General features: G+C 53.4%; 1 protein-coding gene across 1 annotated transcript in view; it reads right to left on the bottom strand.

The window, feature by feature from the left end:
* SLC25A48 (solute carrier family 25 member 48) overlaps positions 1-9,950 on the bottom strand; it is a 38,403-nt gene extending 28,453 nt beyond the window's left edge. Inside the window, exons 1-3 of the mRNA XM_060091958.1 lie at positions 9,905-9,950; positions 5,435-5,478; positions 1,917-1,988 (exon numbers count right to left, since the gene is read on the bottom strand). Of these exons, the coding sequence (XP_059947941.1) occupies positions 1,917-1,988; positions 5,435-5,478; positions 9,905-9,950 (162 nt within the window). The remainder of the gene's footprint in view (positions 1-1,916; positions 1,989-5,434; positions 5,479-9,904) is intronic.
* Between the last annotated feature and the right edge of the window lie 10,866 nt (positions 9,951-20,816).

The raw sequence follows: 20,816 nt of genomic DNA, 5'->3' as shown, positions 1-20,816 counted from the left end.
TCCTGGAGCCTGCGGGCTGGCGGGGAGACACCATAGGAGAAGCAAACCAGTACGTTGGTGGAAAGAATAAAAGAGGATGCTGATGTGAGAGGAGAGACAGGGGAGGGCGAGAGCATCCTTAATCCGAGGAGGAACCGGCTTCTGCATGAAGCTTTGGTTCCTGAGCCGTGATGTGCTGGGCCTGGAACCTGCATTTGTCACTGGAGTGGCAGTGTTCTTGGGCTGCGGCCAAGGGCAGCCCATGGAGCCCCAGTGGGTAGTGGGCTCACCAAGCACCACACACTCTTTCCTCGTGTGTCACTCCAACAAAAGCATTCTCTGGGCATGTGCCAGGCCCTGGAGGACAACAAGAAAGACACTCTCTCCACCCTCACTGAGCTCACAGTCTGGGGGCAGGGGAGGGGGGACCCAGATAAACTGACAGACAATTAAAATATAATGTGCTAAGCCTGTAGTGATGGGGTAAGAAGGGTCCCACAGCATCCCAGGGGCACCTGGGCCAGCATGTAGCTGGGTGCCCCGAGCATGGGAGTCTATTGGAAAAAAGCCAGAGGGGGAGTTCCTGGATGAACAGCACGAAGAGGCTTCTGTCCATACACACTGCGTTCTCAGCAAACACCACAGATGCTCCACTGAAACTGGAAAATTCCACAGGCTCTTCGAGGAGTCAGTGCAGCACACATGGCACCAAAGATGAAAAAGCACCAGGAAGCCACTGTAAAAACTCCAGGCTGTACTCAAACCCACTAACCCTGACCTGAATGCATGCCCCCTATTTGCAAGGGGCAGGACACCTCCTCACACAGGCGTCCACACACGCATGTGCACGCAAACACATATGCACGCATGCACCATGCTTCAGCCTCTTCCTCTACAACAAGGTCCCTCAGATAACTTGAGACATCACTTAGCTCTGAGCTGCTGTTTCTCAGAGGAACTCCTACAGTCCCCACGGAAACCCCAGAGTGGAGATGCTGGCTGGCAGACACTGCGGAGAACATGTGCCAAAAAGGAGGCTCAACAGCTGCCATTCAGGGGACGCAGGAATCGGACATTACCCCAGAACAACGAGTGCTGGGTTTACAGTGCTCACCCTGATTTTAAAGCAAACGATCAAGAGATTCAGAACAACACCAGGACACAAGACATACTTTGACTGAAGAGAAGAACCTCCAGGTGCAGGCAGGAGGCTCCCGAGCTCCAGGGCACTTCCTAGGATGGAGCCTGGCGGGGACAGCAGTCAATTACGGGGCCACATTTCCAGTGACTCAAGGAAAAGCCCAGGGCTGCCACAGGGCTTACACCTGACTATTTCTTTAAACCAACAGGTCATTTCATTCTAAATTTTAAAATTTATTTTAAATTCCCCAAGGAGGAGCCTTGGAAAGTCTTCCAAAAGCACATACTCATTCTCAAGAAGGTCACCTGATGCTTCTTCTACAAAATGTTATTCAGAATTTCCCCTTTGCAGAGAAAACCCCTGGGTCCATGGTCTGGAGTGACCTGGGGTACAAGCCCCTTCGGGGTGTCTGGGATCAGAAGAGCCTGCTCCCTGCACCCTCCGCCCCATGCTGGGATAAAGGAGCCTGTGAACACATGGTTTACCGCCACACATTTGGTTTTGAAAACTTGGCAGGTCCTCCTGTTTTTGTAGGAATTTTCCACATTGTGGTTCTAAATGCCTCCGAATTTCTCCAGAGAGGTGACACCAAACCAGTGTTTTCCCTCAATAACATCCCACTTGGGGGCAGGGTTAAGTTTAGGTAGCACCTAATATTTGAGGAGTGGTGTGAGATGAAGAGAGAAAATTGAGCCAAAGGTGATGAGAGGAATAAACAGGCCTCCTGCTGGGCATGCGGGTGTGAGGGGCTGTGACCTCGGTCCCCAGGAGGAGACACCACCCCGGGAGCACTTACACTCTCCCTCCTGTACACAGTGCGGATGCAGCTAAGGGTGCTCCCGTAGCCAGTGCCGGCCTGCAGGCGAGCCTGCGGAGAAAGGCAAGGGCGTGAGGGCCAGCCAGAGACAGGTTACATCCCCACCTCCCTCACGGCTCTGGGCTCCCAGCACTGAAGCCCAGAGAAGGGAAGCCCGGGCCCCAGTGACCCCGTCAGGAAGGAGGCCTGGACTTCAGTCCCGGCCTGGCTGGCCTTGCACCCTCTACCGGCACCAAGTCCCGTTCTCACCTGCTAAATGCAGCAGGAGTCCCCTTGGTCTGAGAGAAGAACAAAGGCCAGTTTGCTGTGCAAAAACAATGCTTGTGTGGGGACATATGATGCTGCTGCATCTTGAGTACAAAAAGCTAACCCGTGGCTCTGGCCCACCTGCTGTCCGTCACTCTGCCCTCCTAAATACTCCCAGGAGCAACCTGCTCTTCTCATCTCCAGAACCCCTGCATCTCTCACCCTGATGATGGGCTGGGCCCCTCGCTGGCCTCCTGCTTCCCCCACCCCAACTCCTCTGCCTGTGTCTACACAACAGTCAGACTAATCTTTTCCAAACAACGATGAATGTTTGTCACTGCTGATTCAAGCTCTCCAGTGGCCTCCCACCAAACTCAGAATAAATTCCACCCTTAATCAGCACCCAGAAGCGTGGCTTTCACCACCCACATGTCATTTCCTCCACAACCATTGTGCCTGCCACATGGCATATTCCTGGACCCTGGAGCATCCGTTGTTTCTCACTTCCAGAATGTTCCACCTGCTTTCTTTCCCTGGAAGACTCTTTCTCCAGCTTCTGCTCATCTTTTGGGTCTGAGCTTAAATGCTGCAATGATGTGATCTGCTTGTTTACTTAGGGTTTACTTGGGCTCCCCCTCTGGGGCAGGGCCATCTTGTATTTCCTTCTCGTCCCTGGAGCCGAGCGTGGCTGTGGCACTCAGCCCTTTGCACTAGCTAACCGAGCGGCCGGAGGGTGAAACTGGGGCATCCTCTAATGGAGGCTGGCTCTGGTGACTGGGGGCATCCGTAGACAGGCAGAGGGTCTGAGAAAAGCCACAGAAGAGCCCAGTGCACACTTCACTCTGGGTCTAGACCAGAGCAAAAGTCTGTCAGCTGTTGAGGAAGCTGCCACCGAGGCCAGCAGCACAGCTCAAGCCCCTAAGGCCTCCAATTGCAACAGGAGCTAGCACTTAGTATGCACCAACTGCGTACTTGGGAAAACACTGGAAATCCTATGGAACTTATCTCACAGAATCCCACAGATGCTCTGAGGCATGGATACTATCCCCACTTCACAGATGAAGAAAGCTGATTCCCTGTATATGTTTCCGATTGCTGCTGTAACAAATTACGATAAATTCAGTGGCTTAAAACAATGCAAATTTATTCTCTGACAGTGCTCTAGCTGAGCTATAGAGAGCTGAGCCCTGAGTAGAAAACCCTGGTCACATTGCCTCAGACATAAACTTTAATTGCACCAGCTGTGCCAGGAGCCAGCAGTGAATCCTGACCCCAGCTCTACGGCCACCAAGTAGCCAGTGCTAGCTCTCCCACCTGCGGTGAGGCAGCTGCGGGCAGGGAATGAGTCTCTGGCCCAGGTCAGCAGCCCGGATCCTTCTAGCTTGGCTCTCCCAGGGGTGAGCCTGGGAACCAGGAACAAGTCACTCATCTGCCTCCCCACACCCCAATGTGTGTATTCTTCAGGACAGGAGGGGATCGCTCACTGCTCTATCCTCGCTGCCACTTGACAATCCTCATGACGGCCCCACCGGGGAGGTGCTCTTTGCCCATTTTACAGACGAGGAAACCGAGGCTTGGGGAGGTTAAGTGCTGTGCCCTAGGCACAGGAGAGTATGTGGGAGGCTGCAACTGGACTCCAGGTTATTCTGACTCTGAGGCTCTTGCCCAGACCTTTCTCGGTGAACAGGAACTCTAGAGAAAATGCCAGCCAGAATGAAGGAGGATGTTCTGGAGAGAAACAAGGGCCCCAGGCCACAGCTCCGGGCTGGACCCAGAGGCCAGCCATGTAAGCCAGCATCTTTAGGCTGGGACCCTCAGCAGAGAGGTTCTCAGGCTGAACAGAGACAAGATTTTATGTATCAGGAAAGGTTCCCTGCAGAGGCTCAGGGGGCAGAGTGGAGAAAAGGAGGAGAGTCCTGGTCTTTACAGGTGACATGTGGCCAGGCAAAGAGTGGCCAGGCTTGCCTGTGCCAGGGGCAGGGGATGAGGATGGGGGTTCCAACAAGCTCTACCCTCCCCTAACCAAGCTGCAGGTGAGGGAAGGATGCTCTACCAGGGAGAGACACTGGTTGCCTGGGTCAGAAATGTGGCTGTTAGGCCTGCCGGGGCAAGGACTGGACTTGCTTTGTCCACCACTGCTGCCCTGCCAGCCCCACAGTGCCTGCACAGAGAAAGCATCCAAGGTGCATTTGATGTATGAGCAAAAGGCTGGGCTTGTGTGAGGGGTATGAGGGGCCAGGAAGTACCTTTAACTATTTAGACACATAGGCTGACCTCCCCATCAAGAAGAGAGCAGGCCTGGGCTCTGACTGAGGAGGGGCCCACGGCCACACAGGGAGGAAGATGGGGAGAAATGGGACCACAGTGACCACTGGAGAAGGGCCTGGGAGGTCCTCTTTGTGCACGATCCTGGCAGAGCGTTAGATACAAATGTGGAAGTCAGGGTGAGGAGGCACTATTTGTGGCCACGTTCTCAGGGTACAGCTGTGAGTGTGGCTCACCATGGGGACAGGTGGCAGGGGTAGGGGTGGACCCAAAGAATGTCCCTTTGTAACATCTCACTCCTCAATGCTTCGATTTGTTGTATGACCCGAGGTGACACCCTCCCCCTTTCTGGGCCAGTTTCCACATGTGTAGAACAAGAAGCGTGGATGATCCTGATGCCAGGTGGCTTTGCTGGCTCCAACAAGTTATAACGGCTTCCCATTCCCAACCTAAGTCTAGAGTCTTAACCTGAAGTTCAAGACCTCCAAGGATTGAGTGCCGACCGACCGGTCCTGGATTCTGATCCGTAGCTGCTTTCAGAAACCTGATGCATCAGCATAAGTGGCCATGTTGGCCCTTCCGAAGCATGGCCCCCTGGCGGTGTCCCCACCTCACTGTCTTTGCCCATGTTGTTCTCTGTGCCTGGAGTATCTTTTCCAATGGCCCAACCTTAGATTATGGGCCCAGATTCTGGTTCCTTTGCTCCATAGAGGCTTGCAGGAGAGCACTCACAGTGCCCCACCCCTCCCCTGCAGCTCATGAGAGCCTGGAGGCAGAAATGGAGCTTCACAAAAACAAAATCACTGCCCAGCAAGGAGGGGGGAGCATTCCAACCGGGCCTCCTAGCGCTCTGCCCGCGTGGACTGGCACAGAGAGCCTGCCTTGCGCTGGTGGCTTTCTGGGGGTCAGAAACAGCAGGCACATTCCCGGAGTCAGACTCACTCCAGGCCCCTTTCCAAAAGGTAATGGCAACATGGCTACCGTACCTTGACTGTGTCCAGAGGGTGGCCAACAATGACGCTCGCTGCACCTGTGGATCAAAGAGGACTTCCTGGTTACTCAGTCCCTGGACTCCTCGCTTGTATTGGCTGGCTCTTAGGACAGAATGGAGGATTCAGATCCTTACATTCACTTATTCAATCAATGCCCAGTCACCAGAGGGGACACCCCCCCCCACCCAGTGTGTTAGGCACAGGCTCACGCATGGAGGAAGGCAAAGAAAATGGAGTAAAACCTGGGCCCTGCCTCAAGAAACAAGTACCCTAAAAAAAGGCAGGTAAAGGTGCTGGGATAACTGGGTACCCACATGCAAAAGAATAAAAAGACCTCTACCTCATACTCTATACAAAAGTTAAAAGAAACCAAAGACCTAAATGCAAGCACTGCAACTATAGAAATCATATGCTAAAATATAGGGGGAAATCTCCACGAATGTAGATTTGCAACAGATTCTTACATATGACAACAAAAGTACAAGCAACAAAAGAAAAATTGGATAAATTGGATGTCATATAAATTAAAAACATTTGTGCATAAAAGAACACTCTCAAGAAAGTAAAGAAACCTACAGAAATGGTGGGGGGGGGAATATTTGCAAATCAAACGTTTGATAAGGGTCAAATATCCAGAATATGTAAAGAACTCTAACAACTAAAAAGAAAAAAAAAATTTTTAAGGGCAAAGGACTTGAATAGACATTTTTCCAAAGAAGATATACAAACGGCCAAGTACATGAAAAGGTGCTCAACATCATTGGTCATTAGGGAAATGCAAGTCAAAAGCACAGTGAGATTCTGCTTCACACCCACTAGGATGGCTATAATAAAAAAAAAAGAAAAGGAAAATAACAAGTATTCGTGATGATATAGAGAAATTGGAACTCGTATATATTGCTGGTGGAAATGTAAAATGGTGCAGCTGCTGTAGAAAACACTTTGGCTTATTACAAAGTTAAACATAGGATTACCCTATAACCCAGGGATTCCACTGTTAGAAATATACCTAAAAGAACTGAAAACAGGCACTCAAACAAGTACATATACACACATGTTTATAGCAGCACTATGCAAAAAAGCCAAAAGATAAAAACAACCCAATGTCCACTGCTGGATGAATGTCTAAATAAAATGTGGCATATCCATACAATGGAATATTACTAGACATAAATAAGAATGAAGTACTGATACATGCTACAGTGTGGATGAACGTGGAAAACATTATGCAAAGCGAAAGAGGCCAGACAAAAAAGGTCACATACTGTATGATTCCATTTATATGGATTATCCAGAATAGGTAAATCCATAGAGACAGAAAGCAGATTAGTGATCGCCAGGGTTTGGAGGAGGGGAAATGGGAGTACCTGCTTAATGGGTCCAGAAACTTCTTTGGGCATGAGAAAAATGTTTTGGAACTAGATAGATGGTTGCACAACACCGTGAATGTACTAAATGTCACTGAATTGTATACTTTCAAATGATTAATTTTATGTTATGTGAATTTCACCTCAAAAAAAGAGGGAGGGTATGAAGAGAAAACCCAGAAACTTTTCAGGTACCTGCAGGTTATTTAGCTTTTCTACACCTCCCTTTTAGCATGTGTAGTGGGAATAATATTAGCGCCTACCTCACGGTTCCATTTTAAGAATGAAATGAAGTAAAAAATGTAAAGTACCAGCAGAGCTTGGCACTTACAGGATGCTCAAAAGTAGCTGCCATCCCCATTGATTTTTTTTTTAAGAAGGCCTCTTTGAAAAGGTGTTGGATACTCTGGATCTTTTCAATGAAAAATGCCCATCCACACACACATTCACAAGGCCAGAATGATTTTGGAGGCAAGCAAGACCGCCCTGAGGCCATACTGCAGAAGGCAGTGATTGTGAGATTGAAACAGGAGCCATCCTTCTGAGACCAATTCCCCATCGTGCTGATGAGGAAAGAAGTGTCTCTGCTAGCAGGAGTGACTGCACCAGGTAGGGCAGATCAGGGGTCCTGGAATATTAGATATCTACAGGGCAGAGAAACCAGCTATTCCAGAACAAATGTTCCCTTGGTCTAGAAACTCCAGGCCCCTCTCAACCCCTCCTTCCCACAGAACGGGGCAGGGGCAGAAAGATGGTGGGCAGCGGAAAGCCGGGCCATTCACTCTGCAGGAACCCCTCCCTTCAGGGGAAGGAAGGAGCTCTGGTCCTCAGGCTCTGGCTGTATCCCTCAGCCCAGGACAGCAGCCCCAGACCCAGCCTTGGGCCATTATCTCCCTGCACACTCATTAGTCCACCCATCTGAAAGCAGGGATACAAGATAAGAAACAGAATTATCAGGTCAGTGGTTTCCAGACCTTGGGATATTACAGACCAGTAAAACTTCAAACAAAATGTGAAGGATGTAATGGTGAAAGTTTATCATGACAGGTCACTGAGAGAGAAAACAGCTATAGATGAGTACAGGGCTTAAAATGGCCCTGGTACCAGACTGTCTGGGTTGGAATCCTAGTGTTCATCCTAGATGTATCGTTTTGGGCAAGTCATTGAATTTCTCTGAGTATCCATTTCCTCATCTGTCAAATGGGGATGTAATGATAGTAGCTACCTATTAGAGCTATAAAGAAATATACGTAGACATGAGACCACATATTGTATGATTCTGTTTATATAAAGTGTCCAGAAAACACTAATTTATAGAGCCTGAAAGTGCTTGCCCAGAGAGAGAGGGAGGGGATGGGGTTTAATTGTAAATGGGCATGAGGGATCTTACTGGGGGATGAAACGTTCTAAAACTAGTTTATGGTAATGGTTGCACCACTTGGTAAAATTACTAAAAATCACTAAATTGTACACTTGAAATGAGTGGATTTTATGATATGTAAAATAACCTCAATAAAGTTGCTTTAAAAGTATCCATGTAGCATTTAAACAGCACCTGACACTTATGAAGTATTCACTGCTACTACATTCATGTTCATTTCATGGAAGCAAAAACAAAAACAAACGAAACCATGTTGACATCAACAAAGTAAGGGCAATCTCAGAATAAAGGCCAACCCACTACTTGCTGTGTGAGTTGGGGAGGGTCTCTGTGTCATCAGAGATTTTGAGCTACTCTGACAGTGTTACCCTCCAGGACATTTCTCAAACCAAGCCCCTGGCAGCCCTACTGAAGTTGGTCTGACTATTTAAAGGGCAGCTGAGGGAAGCCTCTCCCTCTGAACGGCTGAAAGGTTGTCCAGGGAGGGTCTGGATGTGCCTGGTAGGTCCCTGGGCACAGTCCCCTGCCTGGCAGAGTTAGGAGAGGCAGGTCTCAGCCCTACCCAAGGGAGCCTGTGCAACGGAACTGTCCCCAGTGAGAGGAATCACCTTTGCTTGGGAGGGTGAGAAGCAGGGGCCCTGCAGCCACCTGTCACCTGTGGGGGACAGACATGGACTCCTGCTAGGAGGTGGGAGGGTGCCACCAGAAGGGGAACCACCCGGGATCCTAGCTGGTTAGTTGCTTTTTTTGTTTTTTTTTCCTTTCCTACAAATCTCCTGATCTCCATACCTAGAACACTTGGTGGGGCACAAACACGCTAGCCATAGCCTCTACCTGAGCGTCTCAGGATTTTACACTGGGGAGGGACTGCATTCGCCAACAGCTCTTTTCTGATGGTCCTCTTAGATGGAGCCAAAAGAAAGGCTATATCTGACAATAAGCAAAGTCCCTCACCCCCGCCCCGCCCCCAATAGCTGAGCAAAGAGGAGGGATAGACCTATTGGAAAGAGAAGAATGGAGAAGCAAGGCAATGGATGCGACTATTGCCCAAGCAAACACACCCCAGGCTCAGCAGAAAGCGGCTCCAAGAGTGGTAGGAAGGGACCGGCGGGCCCAACAGTGCCCGAGGAGAGGTGTGACAGTTGGCTGTGGCTGAAAACGTGAAGGGTTCCTCCTATCTGGCAGCGGTGCTGGGCTCCCAGCTCTGCGCTCCGCTCCCCGCAGCCGGACGCCACAAGGGCCGGCCTGACCGCCAGGCCGGGCTCCGCATCCCGCGCGCGGGGGCGGGCGGCGGTCAAACGCCACCCTCACACACGAGCTCCTGTGAGCCCAGAGTCCCCAGACTCAGGTGCGCACCAGGGCGCCGAAGGGTGTGTACGCGCCGGGACGTTCCATTGGCTATCCGCTTTGACCAGCGGTTTAATCATTACAGGATCAAGTTCCGCGGACCCAAACTTTGAGGCAAATCGCAGGCTCGGGATGAATCTCCCCCGGGGTCGCGGCAGCAGGCGAGGAGCGGCAAGACCAGCCGGGCGGCGGGCAGCGCGCACCCAGGGCGCGTGTGGGCAGCGCCCGGGCGCGGATCTCCCTGACCCGGCACGGCGTGGAAACTCCGCCTGCGCAACTCCCGCTGGCTCGCTCTCTTCCTCTCGGGCCGGGCTGTCCTGTCAGCGCACTCACCTCTGGGGGGTCCCTCCCATCCGGGGATGCGCTCACCTCCGATCCAGCCCGCCACGAAGTCTTCCAGCTGGAAGTTGCCCATGGCCGGGGCCGCGGAGCCTCGCGTTCCCGGAGCCGGGTCGGTGCCCGTTCAGGGTCTGCTGGTCATGGCCCACAGGCGAGCGCGCCGGGCGGGCGAAGTCAGGGACGCGGAGCTCCCGGCAGGCAGGTCCTTCTCCACAACGGGTTCGGAATGGCTCGAATCGCCGAAGCGCGCAGCCCGCCCGGCTCTCGCTCCAAGTGCCCGCGGGCAGCTGACATCACGCCCCCAGTAGACCTTAAAGGCGCAGCGCGCGGGCCGGGCGAGGGAATGTCCACCGGTAGTTATGGTAGTTCTTCACATCTGCTCCGAGACCCTGGAAATGATTTCAGGGACATTTTTCAAAGTTCATGACAAGAGGTACAGAGGAAGGCTTTATCCGAGGTCCAGGAGTATTTGATTACAAACACCAAGGTCTCTCTGTGATAGGATTATTTAGCTGGGTGGACACATCTTCTTTTAAGCTGAAATAATTATAATTGAATGTCCAACTATCAACTAAACCAGAAGTTCTCAATTCTTTGAGCTGATTGAAAGCCATGGACAGTTTCGCTATAAAATACAAAGGCCACACAATTTTCCATAACAACTTTAGTGGTCAGGGGCTCTTCTCCCGCCTGCACTCCACACCTTTCTCTAGCCCCCAGGTTTCAAAACCCTATCTATTCCTGCATTACTGAAATAACATGTGGAAAGCACCTGGCCCAGGGGCAGGCTCCAAATCAGCGCTAAGTAAGTACTCTCTCTTAATAATGTTCAACATTTCCTGGGCACTGAAATCGGGTACCTGGGCTTACTCCTCACAGCAGCCCTGTGAGATGGGTGTTATTATTATTCCCATTCCTAGGGAAATGATTGTATGACACATAGATTTTAATCTTTTAGAAAACTGGTCCAGATTAGGAGATGAAAGTTGTTGCACCTGAGTTATAGGTTTAGCTGTGTGAAGACAGATTTGAGCTTTTCCCCAGAAGATCTGGCTGCCACGGTGGAGAGTCCAGGGGAGACCCCCACCCAGACTTGAAGGTCCTGCAGCATCCCAGCTGAGGGCACACAGCCCCCTGCTGAGAGCACCCTGGCCAGGTGGGAATTTCCAGAGCCCTGAAAACTCTCAGCCTGCCCCTGGCCAGGCTTTCAGGAGGGATGAGGCTAGCCTGGAAATTTCCTCTGAGAGCTGCCTGGACATGAGGTCTGGGTGGCCATGCAGCACACTGTGCCTCTGGAAGTGCCTGCCTTGAAGCTCCCCAAAGCCGCTGATGCCCCACCCACAAAGCTCCCGGGGCTCTCTGAGCCAGTCTCCACCCACTGCAGACAAGCAGACCCAAACCTAGCTCAGCCTCCTTGGCTCAGACACGTCTGACCAGCCTGAAAACGCACGACCCGCATGTTCCAGACAATCACAGGGAGCCATAGCTGCCTTGCCCTGAGGATGTTTTCAAGCCAGAGTCTGTGCACAGTCTTACTTCCTCACCCCGCCTCACAGTAGCTGTGAGCAGGCACTGGGGGTCATCCCGGAAATGGTCACTTTTATGTGTCAACTTGGCTGCGTGACAGTCCAGTGATTTGATCAAACACTCATCTAGGTGTTGCCGGGAAGGGATTCTGTGGAGGTGACGACCAACTGATTTTAAGTCTGGGAGCTTATCCTTGATAATCTGGGTGAGCTTCATCCAGTCAGCTGAAAGCCTTTAGAGCAAAATGGAGGTTTCCCTGAGAAAGAAATGTCACCTGTGGAATGAGCATTTCCAGCCTGCCAGCCTGCCCTCCAGATTTCACACTGGCCCAGCCGGACCCTACAATTATGTACCATAGAATCTCCCTCTGGTTCTGTTTCTCTGGTAGAACCCTAACTGTGTACACCTGTGAAATAGAGATGAGGTGGCTCGTAGGAGACTCAGGGAGGTTTAATGAGGCCCTAACCAGTCAGGGGGTCTCATACCCACCAGCTGTGAGCTGGTGGAGGAATTCTAGGGACAGCCTTGCTCTTGACCTCTCTCCACACACGTCTCACCCCACCCTCCACTTTCCTATCCCGCCCCTTGTCCTGAAATGGTGCTTCATGGTGTGCTCATGTCTCCCTGAGCCTGTGCTGACCCCCATCAGCCACGGGCTCTCTCTTCCCTGCCCCACCCCCAGGCAGTGATGCTTATTGCCATTCCAGCCACGTCCCAGGCCCTGGCCCCAGAGCAAGCAACACCTGGAGGGCCAGGGTCATGTCTGACTCTGCAGGGGCCCAGCTCCCTCAAGGCCCAGGCTCAGCCTGAACCAGCCCGGAAAGCAGAGGGGTGGTCACCTCTCTCTCAGACGCCCTTTCTGTAGGCAGCCCTGCACCCAGCCAGGTCCCAGCTGAAGGTCCATGCTTGCTGGGATATGTGACCTGGCTACGTGGAGGTGGTTTTGGTCCAGAGAGAGCTCCCTGGCCTCCCTCCAAGAAGGAGGAGGGCTGGTGTACCTCAGTGTCCTGCTAGTTTCCAGCAGGGACTCAGCCTTAGCACATGGGATTGCAAAACATGGTGAGGGGTAATGTCTGAAGGAAGGGGCCTCTGCTGGGCCTCTCCCACTGGCACACTTATGTCACATCATCAAGACCATCATGGTGTGGCAGCTGCCCAGGGCTCCTTCTTCCAAAGCAAGACAAAGTTTGCCACTGAGGCTTGATCCAAAAAGGGCTGAGAGGAGTGGGGCTACCAGTAGCACCTTTCCCCCCTCACCATGCTGTGCCCTGCCATGCTTGGGACGTGTGCCAGGACAGTTATGAGAAATGAAAGGTCTCCAAAGAGCGGTCATTGTGTGAACTCACCTTGAACTCACCAGTCCACAGGTGGAGAGCCTGCCAGTTCACCAAGGCCTGCCTGCTCTTTTGGAGGACCACCCAAAGGGTGCCAGGCGGATTGTCGTTCCCTCAGTCCTGTGTTGGCACCAAGTAAGAAAGCCTTGAGTTGGCAGGCAGAGGCTCCGGAGCCCTGGGACAGCCTCCCGGGCCCAGAAGGCAGCTGCTTGAACTGCTAATGAGCTGCAGCAGAGCGGAGGGTGTGGGCTCCTTTCCAGAAGGCACCTCTGTGCTCCATTCCCAAATGTGGACCACAGATATGCCCAGCAGGCACACCGACAAGGGAGGTAGGGGGAGGACCCAGGTCTCGTGGCAGCCAACAGCCTGACCAGAGAATCCTAGACCCAGCAGAATGCTGGCTCTGGGGAGGACTCTGAGCCACTACTTGTTCCTGGCTTCCCTGCTTTGGAGCAGCATTTGTAGTGCTGCCGTGCACACTTGTATTCTGCCCTTGGGAGAGAGCAGGTAAAGCAACTGAGGCACAGAGAGATCAACTCCCTGGGTTGCTAGGGTCAGAAGGAAACCCAATTTCCTTTCTTCTTCAGCTCCTTCCCCAAAGGTAACCCCCAGAGCATCTTCCACCACAGTGGGGATCAGCAGATGGGTGATGCTGACAGTCTTTGATAATGAGTGGCGCATTTCCCATTTCTCATTTGCCCTTTCAGGTAAACAGTTTCCCAAGCACCTAGTCTGTGTCAGTCTCTGCTCTTGGGAAGGGCTCTGGCAGAGAGGGGACCATTTGCCTGAGACGCCACATGCGGGCGGCTGTGAGAGCACTGAGGGGAGTCCAGTGTCACTCAGCAGTCAGGGAAGGCCCCCCACCTCCCCCCGCCCCCACCCCTCTCCAGGCCTGCAGCCTCCTGGCTGCACCCTGAGTCTCTCCAGCCCCATGGCTCCACCTCCTTGGCCAAGCCCAGGTCCCCCATCTGTTACACCTGGGCCAGGTGCTCCCGCCTGACACCCCGTGGCAGAGACCCTACCCTGCTCCCTGATCTCCTCTGTCTTCTGGAAGCTTGCTCTCACCCGGTGGGGTGGCCTTTCTCCCTGACTACTGCACTCTCTCTCCTTCTCTCTGTCCACGGTACTCACTTCCTGCCCCTCGTTCCGTTTAGACTCTCAGGGCCCTCATCTGGACCCTCTCCCAGCCATACCCATCACCTCTCAGATCACAGCCTCGACACCTCATCTCCTACCTGTCTCTCCTCTCCTCAACTCCTCTACTTGGATGGCCCCATGTCATCTCTAACTCAGCACATCCTTTGATGCACTCTCTGTTTAACTAACTCTCTAACTACCCTTCCAGCGCCCCACCCAGCTGGCCACCCAAACCAGACGCTGGGCATCACCCTCGATTCTGCTCTCTCCCCCAAGGCCTCATCCCATCAGCCGTGAAGTCCAGGGTCCATCTCCTCCCTGGCCCCGACATCCATCCCTCTCTGACGTCTCCCAATGTGGCTCAGCCCAGCCCTGTGCCTCTGCCTGCCTGGATCATGGTAGACAGAAGCCCCTGGGTCCCTCTGCCCCAATCCTCTGTCCCTCCAGCAGCTGCCACATTGAGCTTCTGAGACCTTGAATCTGCTCCTGCTCTCCGGCTGACAGACCTCCAATGACTCCCCATGGCCTTGAGTCTAGTTCCACTTCCTTAGCTTGGCATGTGAGGGTCTGTGGGCCTGGGTCCGGCTGCCTTTCCACTTCTCACCTCCTACCACCCCAGCTCTCCCCTCAGGCCAAAGCCCCAGCTGAGTAATATGTCCTGCACGCCCCACATGCTTTTCACATGTGTGCCCGCCCACATGTTCCCTTGCTGGGAACCCCCTTTTCCCCACTTCTTCTATAGCTAACCCTCACACCTTACCTTATTTCTTTGAAACTCAGCTCAGACAGCTTTTCCTGATAGGCCTTCCTTGAAGCACTCATGGCCCACTCCATGCTGGATCTGCTATCTTTCAACTGTATTTCCAGAACATTCCAGGCATATGCATAGCACTGCTGTCACGCTCTATGGATTATAGTCTGTCTTCCCGTCAGGACTGTGGACACACTGAGAAGAGGGCACTGCCTTATTCTCTTCTGGACCTGCAGAGCCTGGCAGAGGCCTGGTGGACATCACTGCTCAGCGGGCCTTAAAAAGGGAGGCCATGGGCTTCCCTGGTGGCACAGTGGTTGAGAGTCCGCCTGCCGATGCAGGGGACACGGGTTTGTGCCCCGGTCCGGGAGGATCCCATGTGTCGCGGAGCGGCTGGGCCCGTGAGCCACGGCCGCTGAGCCTGTGTGACTGGAGCCTGTGCTCCTCAATGGGAGAGGCCACAACAGTGAGAGGCCCACGTACCGCAAAAAAAAAAAAAAAAAAAAAAAAGGGAGGCCATGGAGACCAAGTCTGAAAGGCCTGCTGACTGCTGGCAGTCAAAGAGGGAGTCCAGATACAAGGCAGGCAGAGCAGAAGAGACCAGGGTCTTTCTTGGCGTGTCACAGAAGCCTGGCTCCTTGCAGGCCCTCAAAAGTTCCAGATGCTTTTCCAGCTCAGGGCCTTTGCACTAATCGCTCCCTCTGCTTGCAGCTCCCTCCTCTTGCCATCCTCAAGGCCAGCTCTACCTCCCTCAGGACTAAGCTGAAACATCCTCTGCAGAGAGGGCTCTCTCATTGCCCCTCTCGAGGCTCCCTGCTTCTCCTTCCAGCCCTCACTGTGTTGGTCAGTCTTTGTGCAATGCCTGGGAGGCCCAGGAGGGTAGGAGCTGTCCGCCTTGTCCACTGCCGCTGCATTCTAAGCCTCTGCTGCAGAGCAGATGAACGGTAATGACTAATGATTGAGTGCAAATGAATGAATGAAGTGGGACACATGCATGTCTTGTCTTTCTTCTTTGGGTGTTTGTACCCGCTGCATCACTCCTGTGCCGGACTCAGACAATGGGAGCTCTGGGGTCCCTTCCTTGACTCTGATGAGTGATTTTGAAGGTGCTACTGGAGTTTCTCATTTGGGGCAGGATTCCTTCTTTTACTGACAGTTCTTTGAGAGAGTCTGTTCAGAGCATGTTCTGACTGCATTTGGTCCAGTGCCCCTTCAATCTGATGCTCCAAGTCAAGTAACAGAGGCGAGTGGCTGTGAAGTGAGGGGGCAAAGCAGCTGCTGGGAGGCTGGGAGGCTGGGCTGCCTGGGCTCTGCTTCTGGTGCTGCTGCTCACTGGGCACCTTGGGCAAGTCCAGGGCTCAATTTCCCCTCTGCTTTTTGTAGAGTAGAGACAAGTCTCCTCAGTGTCCAGAGAAGTGTAAAATTCTGGGCCATGGAGATGCAGGCTGTGGGTGTCTTCTTAAGATCAGTCAGCAGAGGGCGCTGCTGCACAGCACTTGGAACTCCCAGGAGGAAAGGACAGGCTTGGCTGCAGCAGGGGGAGAGGTTCCTGGCCCAGTTTCCCTGGCACTGGGCTGGCAGACTCAGAGCCAGTATACACTTGGGCAACGAAAGAGGCGCTGACACGGGAGGCTCAGGAGGAGTCTGAGGGTGCCAGAGCGGACCCCTGAGGGGCTTGATGAGGATCCATCTGAGGCTTCCTGGAAGCGGACTCTGTACTTGGAGGGAGGGCCCCCAGTAAGGGGAGGTGACACCTCCATCTCTTAACCTGCCTTGACTCATCCAGGCCTCCGATTTACCAGGTTCTTTTCCCCCTCAGGGCTCCAAGCGGGGCCAGTGCTCTATGTTCTTCCTACACTAGCTCATCGAATTCTGTGAGGCAATTCCCCACTTTTCAGGTGAGAAGAATGAAGCTCAGGTTAGTTAAGCAATTTCTCCAAAACCACACAAAACCTCCGTGAGTGGAGGATTAACGATTCACACCTTTTGTTTGACTCCAGGACCCAGCTCATGACCAAGGTGCTGCCTCCTGGTCAAGCCTCAGAAAGTGGAGGTGACTTTCCCCAAAGCCCTGGCCCCTGTGCATAAATGTCCTAACTTCTCTGACTCAGCTCCTCCACCATCGGGGAGATGGTATCAACCTTTGCCAACTACGCTCACATTCTTAGGGCGGCTGGAGCAGATGTCTCAGGAATCAAGGGGAGCGCCCTGGGCTGCCCTCAGTCCTTGCCTCCCTGCCAGGGTCCTGTGGGCTGAGACGGCTCTGTGCACATCTGAGAACAAGGCAAGCCTGCCCTTTTCTTCTCAGCTGATGGGCGTAAGCGGGCTTGTGCTGAGGACAAGTGGAGGCCGGGCAAGTCAGGGACCAGGAAACCTGGGATTGAGGGATTTCCGCAGGAGAAGAGGGGCGTGGGGTGGGCGATGGCGGGGGGACTCCACTGCAGCTCTTGAGGTCACATCCAGCGGCCTCTGCTGAGCACTGCTGTGTGCTGAACCACCTGGGGTGCAGAGAGCTGGTGACTCGGATGGTGAGAGAGGAGTCTGTGTTGGGAATGGTGGCCCCATCTCTGCCGCCGTGTGGCGAGTCTCCTCCACCGGCCGGCTCAAACTTCAGCGGCGGGTCCCCGAGGGAGACCAGGAAACCTCATCTCATGCCTGAGCTGAAAAGAAGAGGAGCCAGACTCCGAAGTCTCAGGAAGGAGCTGGTCCTAAAAAGACGATCTGGATTTTGGCCTGCAGAGGCAGTAGAGACGGCATCCACCACATCACAGGCAGAGGGCAGAGCTGAGTGACCCCAGGCAGGAGAGAGCACGGGAGCCAAAAGAGCTCGCCTGCTGTGGGAGAGGAGGCTGAAGGCTTGGAGTCTGAGCTCCAGGACCCTGGCTGGCCAGGTGACTCTGTGGGCGGTGGCATCTGCTGTCTATCGGCGGTCCGCAGGCCTCCTGCCGCCCCTGTGAGTGGACGGAGGACCCATCTGGGGGCTAGCTGTGTCTCACCTGGACAGACCTCCCTGGCCCACCCTGAGGCGGGCCTGGGCTCCTTGCACACCAGCCTTGCTCTCTGTGGGAACCTGGCGGGCTTGCCTGGGGAGGCTGAGGCCTGTGCTGGTCCAGCCTCTCAGAAGGGCTGTGGTGTCCCTTCGCTCCCCTCACCCCAGCACATGCACAGCACACTCATCAGCCTCTGGGTGAGGGTGGGGCGTGGGCACGAGAACCAGCAACATGTTCCATCCGCAGAGATAGCACAGGTCTTCCCACTTGCTGCGCGTCTCTGGATGCACTCTTCCTACCGGACCTCAGTTTCTCCATCTATTAAAAGAAAGGCCAGACTTAAGACCCCACACCTCAAAGAAAGAGACGGGGTGACAAAACTCTCAGCTTGGAACCCACTCAAAACCACTGCTCTCTGTTCCAGGGTCAGTGTGAACATGGCAAAGAGCAACTTCCTGTTTTTAAGAGAGGGGAGATTTAAAGGACTCCAAGGACATCTCATTTTTGATGCAAGTACAAAGAAAAAACTTAAAAGAACAAAATCTCAAAACCATGTGGATTCAGTTTTCTCCAGAACAGAGGTTTCCTAAGTGACAAATCTGTAGCCAGGGAGAAGGCTGAGGAGAACCAGCCTTAAATGAGGTACAAGTCCACTTGGGGAGGGGCATGCAGAAGGGAAATTGCCCACTGCCTCATGCCTTACATGGTTCTGCTGCAGCCGGGTCTCCCAGCAAAGCAGCCGAGCTCCGGCTCTGCCCCTGCCTGTCACTTCTTCCAGCCCCCTCTCCACCTTTTTCCTCTTGCATGCAGCCTCCGAAGGTGCCTCAGAATGACCAAGGTGGCTTCCATCCCCCTTCCTCCACTCCTCCCCTAAGTTCAGACCCCATAAAACCAGAATGTGCCCCCTTTTCTGCCTTTATTGATGCCTCATCCATTCACCCAACAATGAATGCTTGAGTATCTCCCATGAACTAGGCATAATGCTGGGTTCTGGGGATACAGCCCTGTTATCTTAGCACACCCCTCCCAAGTACAGTGTTCATGCCACTTCCCTCTGATGCTGCACCCCAGCTCTAGGGCCTGCTTTGGTGAATGAGCCCTCTCTCCCCACGAATCCCCAGAATTTGGCACTATACCTTATATTAGAGCATATGGTAGGCCATCTTCCAGGATGGTCCCCAATGCTTCTCACCATTCATGCCCTTGTCAGGTCTCTTTCTATACTGAATTAGAGCTCACCTGTGTGGCCAACAGAATATGGCAGAGGTAAAAATATGTGACTTCTGAGGCTCAGTTGTTAATAGGCATTACAGCTTCTGTCTTGGTCTCTGGGATCACTTGCTCTGGGGAAGCCAGTTACCATGTTGTGCGGCTGCTCAAGCAGCCTTGTGGAGGGGCCCACGAAGTGAGGAGCTGAGGCCTCCTGCCAGGAACTGGCACCAATTTGCCAGCCGTGTGAGGGAGGAAGCAGACCCTCCAGGCCCAGTCAAGCCTTCAGATGACTGCAGCCCTGGCCAACACCTTAACTGCAGCTTCACGAGCGATCTCAAGACACAATCACCCAGCCAAGCTGCTCCCAGATTCCTGAACCTTAATGCTGTGAGAAATTGTGTTTATTGTTATGTTAAGCCCCCAAGTTTTGAGATAATTTATTACATGGAAATAGACATCTAATACAAGCATAATAGTTAAGAGCATGGACTCCAGAGCTAGATAGTGTTGAGATCCTAGCTCTAAAGCTTTCCAGCTCTGTATTCTTTGGTTGGCCATTTAATCTCCCTGGGCCTGGACATCCTCCTCTGTAAAATGGGGCTGCTAACTGTACCTAACCAAAGTCAAAATCAGTGTGTTAAGTCATGTGCAGTGCTCAGCACTGTGGTTGGTGCACAGTAAACCCTCAACAAAAGTTAACTCTCACCATTGTTCCGGCCTCTGCGTCCTCATGTGTGCTCACGTCTGTGTCGGCACAGAGCAGCTCCCGGCCAGTTCCAGCTGGATGGATGAGAAGCAAATTGCTCTGGAGATAAGCCCATCCCCTTACCTGGGATCTCTCTGCCCCAGACCCTTCCTGCAAACCACTCCCTCAAGAGAGCTCTCAGTCTTGAAAAGCTCCAGGGTCTCTTCAGCCCTGGCACTTGGCTGCAAGGCTCCCAGCCCTACCTGTGCTCTACAAGCCCCACACACGGACCGAGGGAGCCATACCCGGGACCCGGCTCAGAGAGCACAAAGAACGAGTGGCCCCCCTGGTTTCTAACTCACACCCAGACACCTCGCAACTGTTTGAGGGCAGTGAGGGCTCAAGGATGCCAGCCAGCACAGACCCAGCCCAGACTCAGCCCTGAGGAACACACAAGGGACCAGGCCAATTCCCCCACTCCAAGAGCAAAGCCAAGGAGTCTTCCAGCAAGGGCACCTAGATTTCGTCCATCACACTCCCAACCCCAAGTGCCCCAGCCCAAAGGGAAGTCGCAGGAAATATCAAAAAGTGGATGTTTTTAGAAGAAATTCTTCCATGTACTTGAAGTGTGACTGACTGATTTATTTTCCCTCCTCCTCAACCTCCTCATCCTCAGGAAGAGTGGGGAGGAGGTGCAGGCATTCCCCTGGTGCAGGAACAGGAATCAGCCATCAGGGGTGTGTGGGTCATGGAATCAGCACCACGGGAAAGACTGGCTGTGAATGTGGGACATGACATGTATGACTGGGCACTCAAGGACAGTTTCAAACAGAAGCTGACGTCCGTGTGCTCAGTCCCAGGAATGGGTGGGGTAGGCGGACACACCCATGTGTCCTCATCCCATGTGCTTCAGCCTCAGGGCCCTCTGCTGTGGTGCGTGGGGGGAACCTGGAGTTGGGGCACCAGACAGCATGTCCACGGAGTCCAAGAAGGCAGGGCCTCGGCAGATGTGTGCTGTGTCGCTGTGTCCTGCCTGCTGCTCCAAAGAGCAGGAAGCTGGGGAAGGAAAGGCAGAGGGGCAGTGAGGAAAGGAGAGCTGGGGGTGGGTCCAAGGGAGCCTGGCAGGCAGCAGCTGGCTCTGTCCTTGCCGTGTGAAGACTCACGGAGGAGGGGCATGTGGGGAAGTGCTCAAGCACTCAGGCCCCCCCCAACCCCGGTCAGACAGACCTGAGTGTGAATCCCAGCTCCTCTGTTGGCGAGCTGTGTGAGCTCGGGCATGTTACTTAACCTCTCTGAGCCTGCTTTT

This window comes from Mesoplodon densirostris, chromosome 3, assembly GCF_025265405.1.
Source record: "Mesoplodon densirostris isolate mMesDen1 chromosome 3, mMesDen1 primary haplotype, whole genome shotgun sequence".
NCBI classification, from domain to species: domain Eukaryota; kingdom Metazoa; phylum Chordata; class Mammalia; order Artiodactyla; family Ziphiidae; genus Mesoplodon; species Mesoplodon densirostris.
This window is presented reverse-complemented; position numbering and strand designations above follow the sequence as displayed.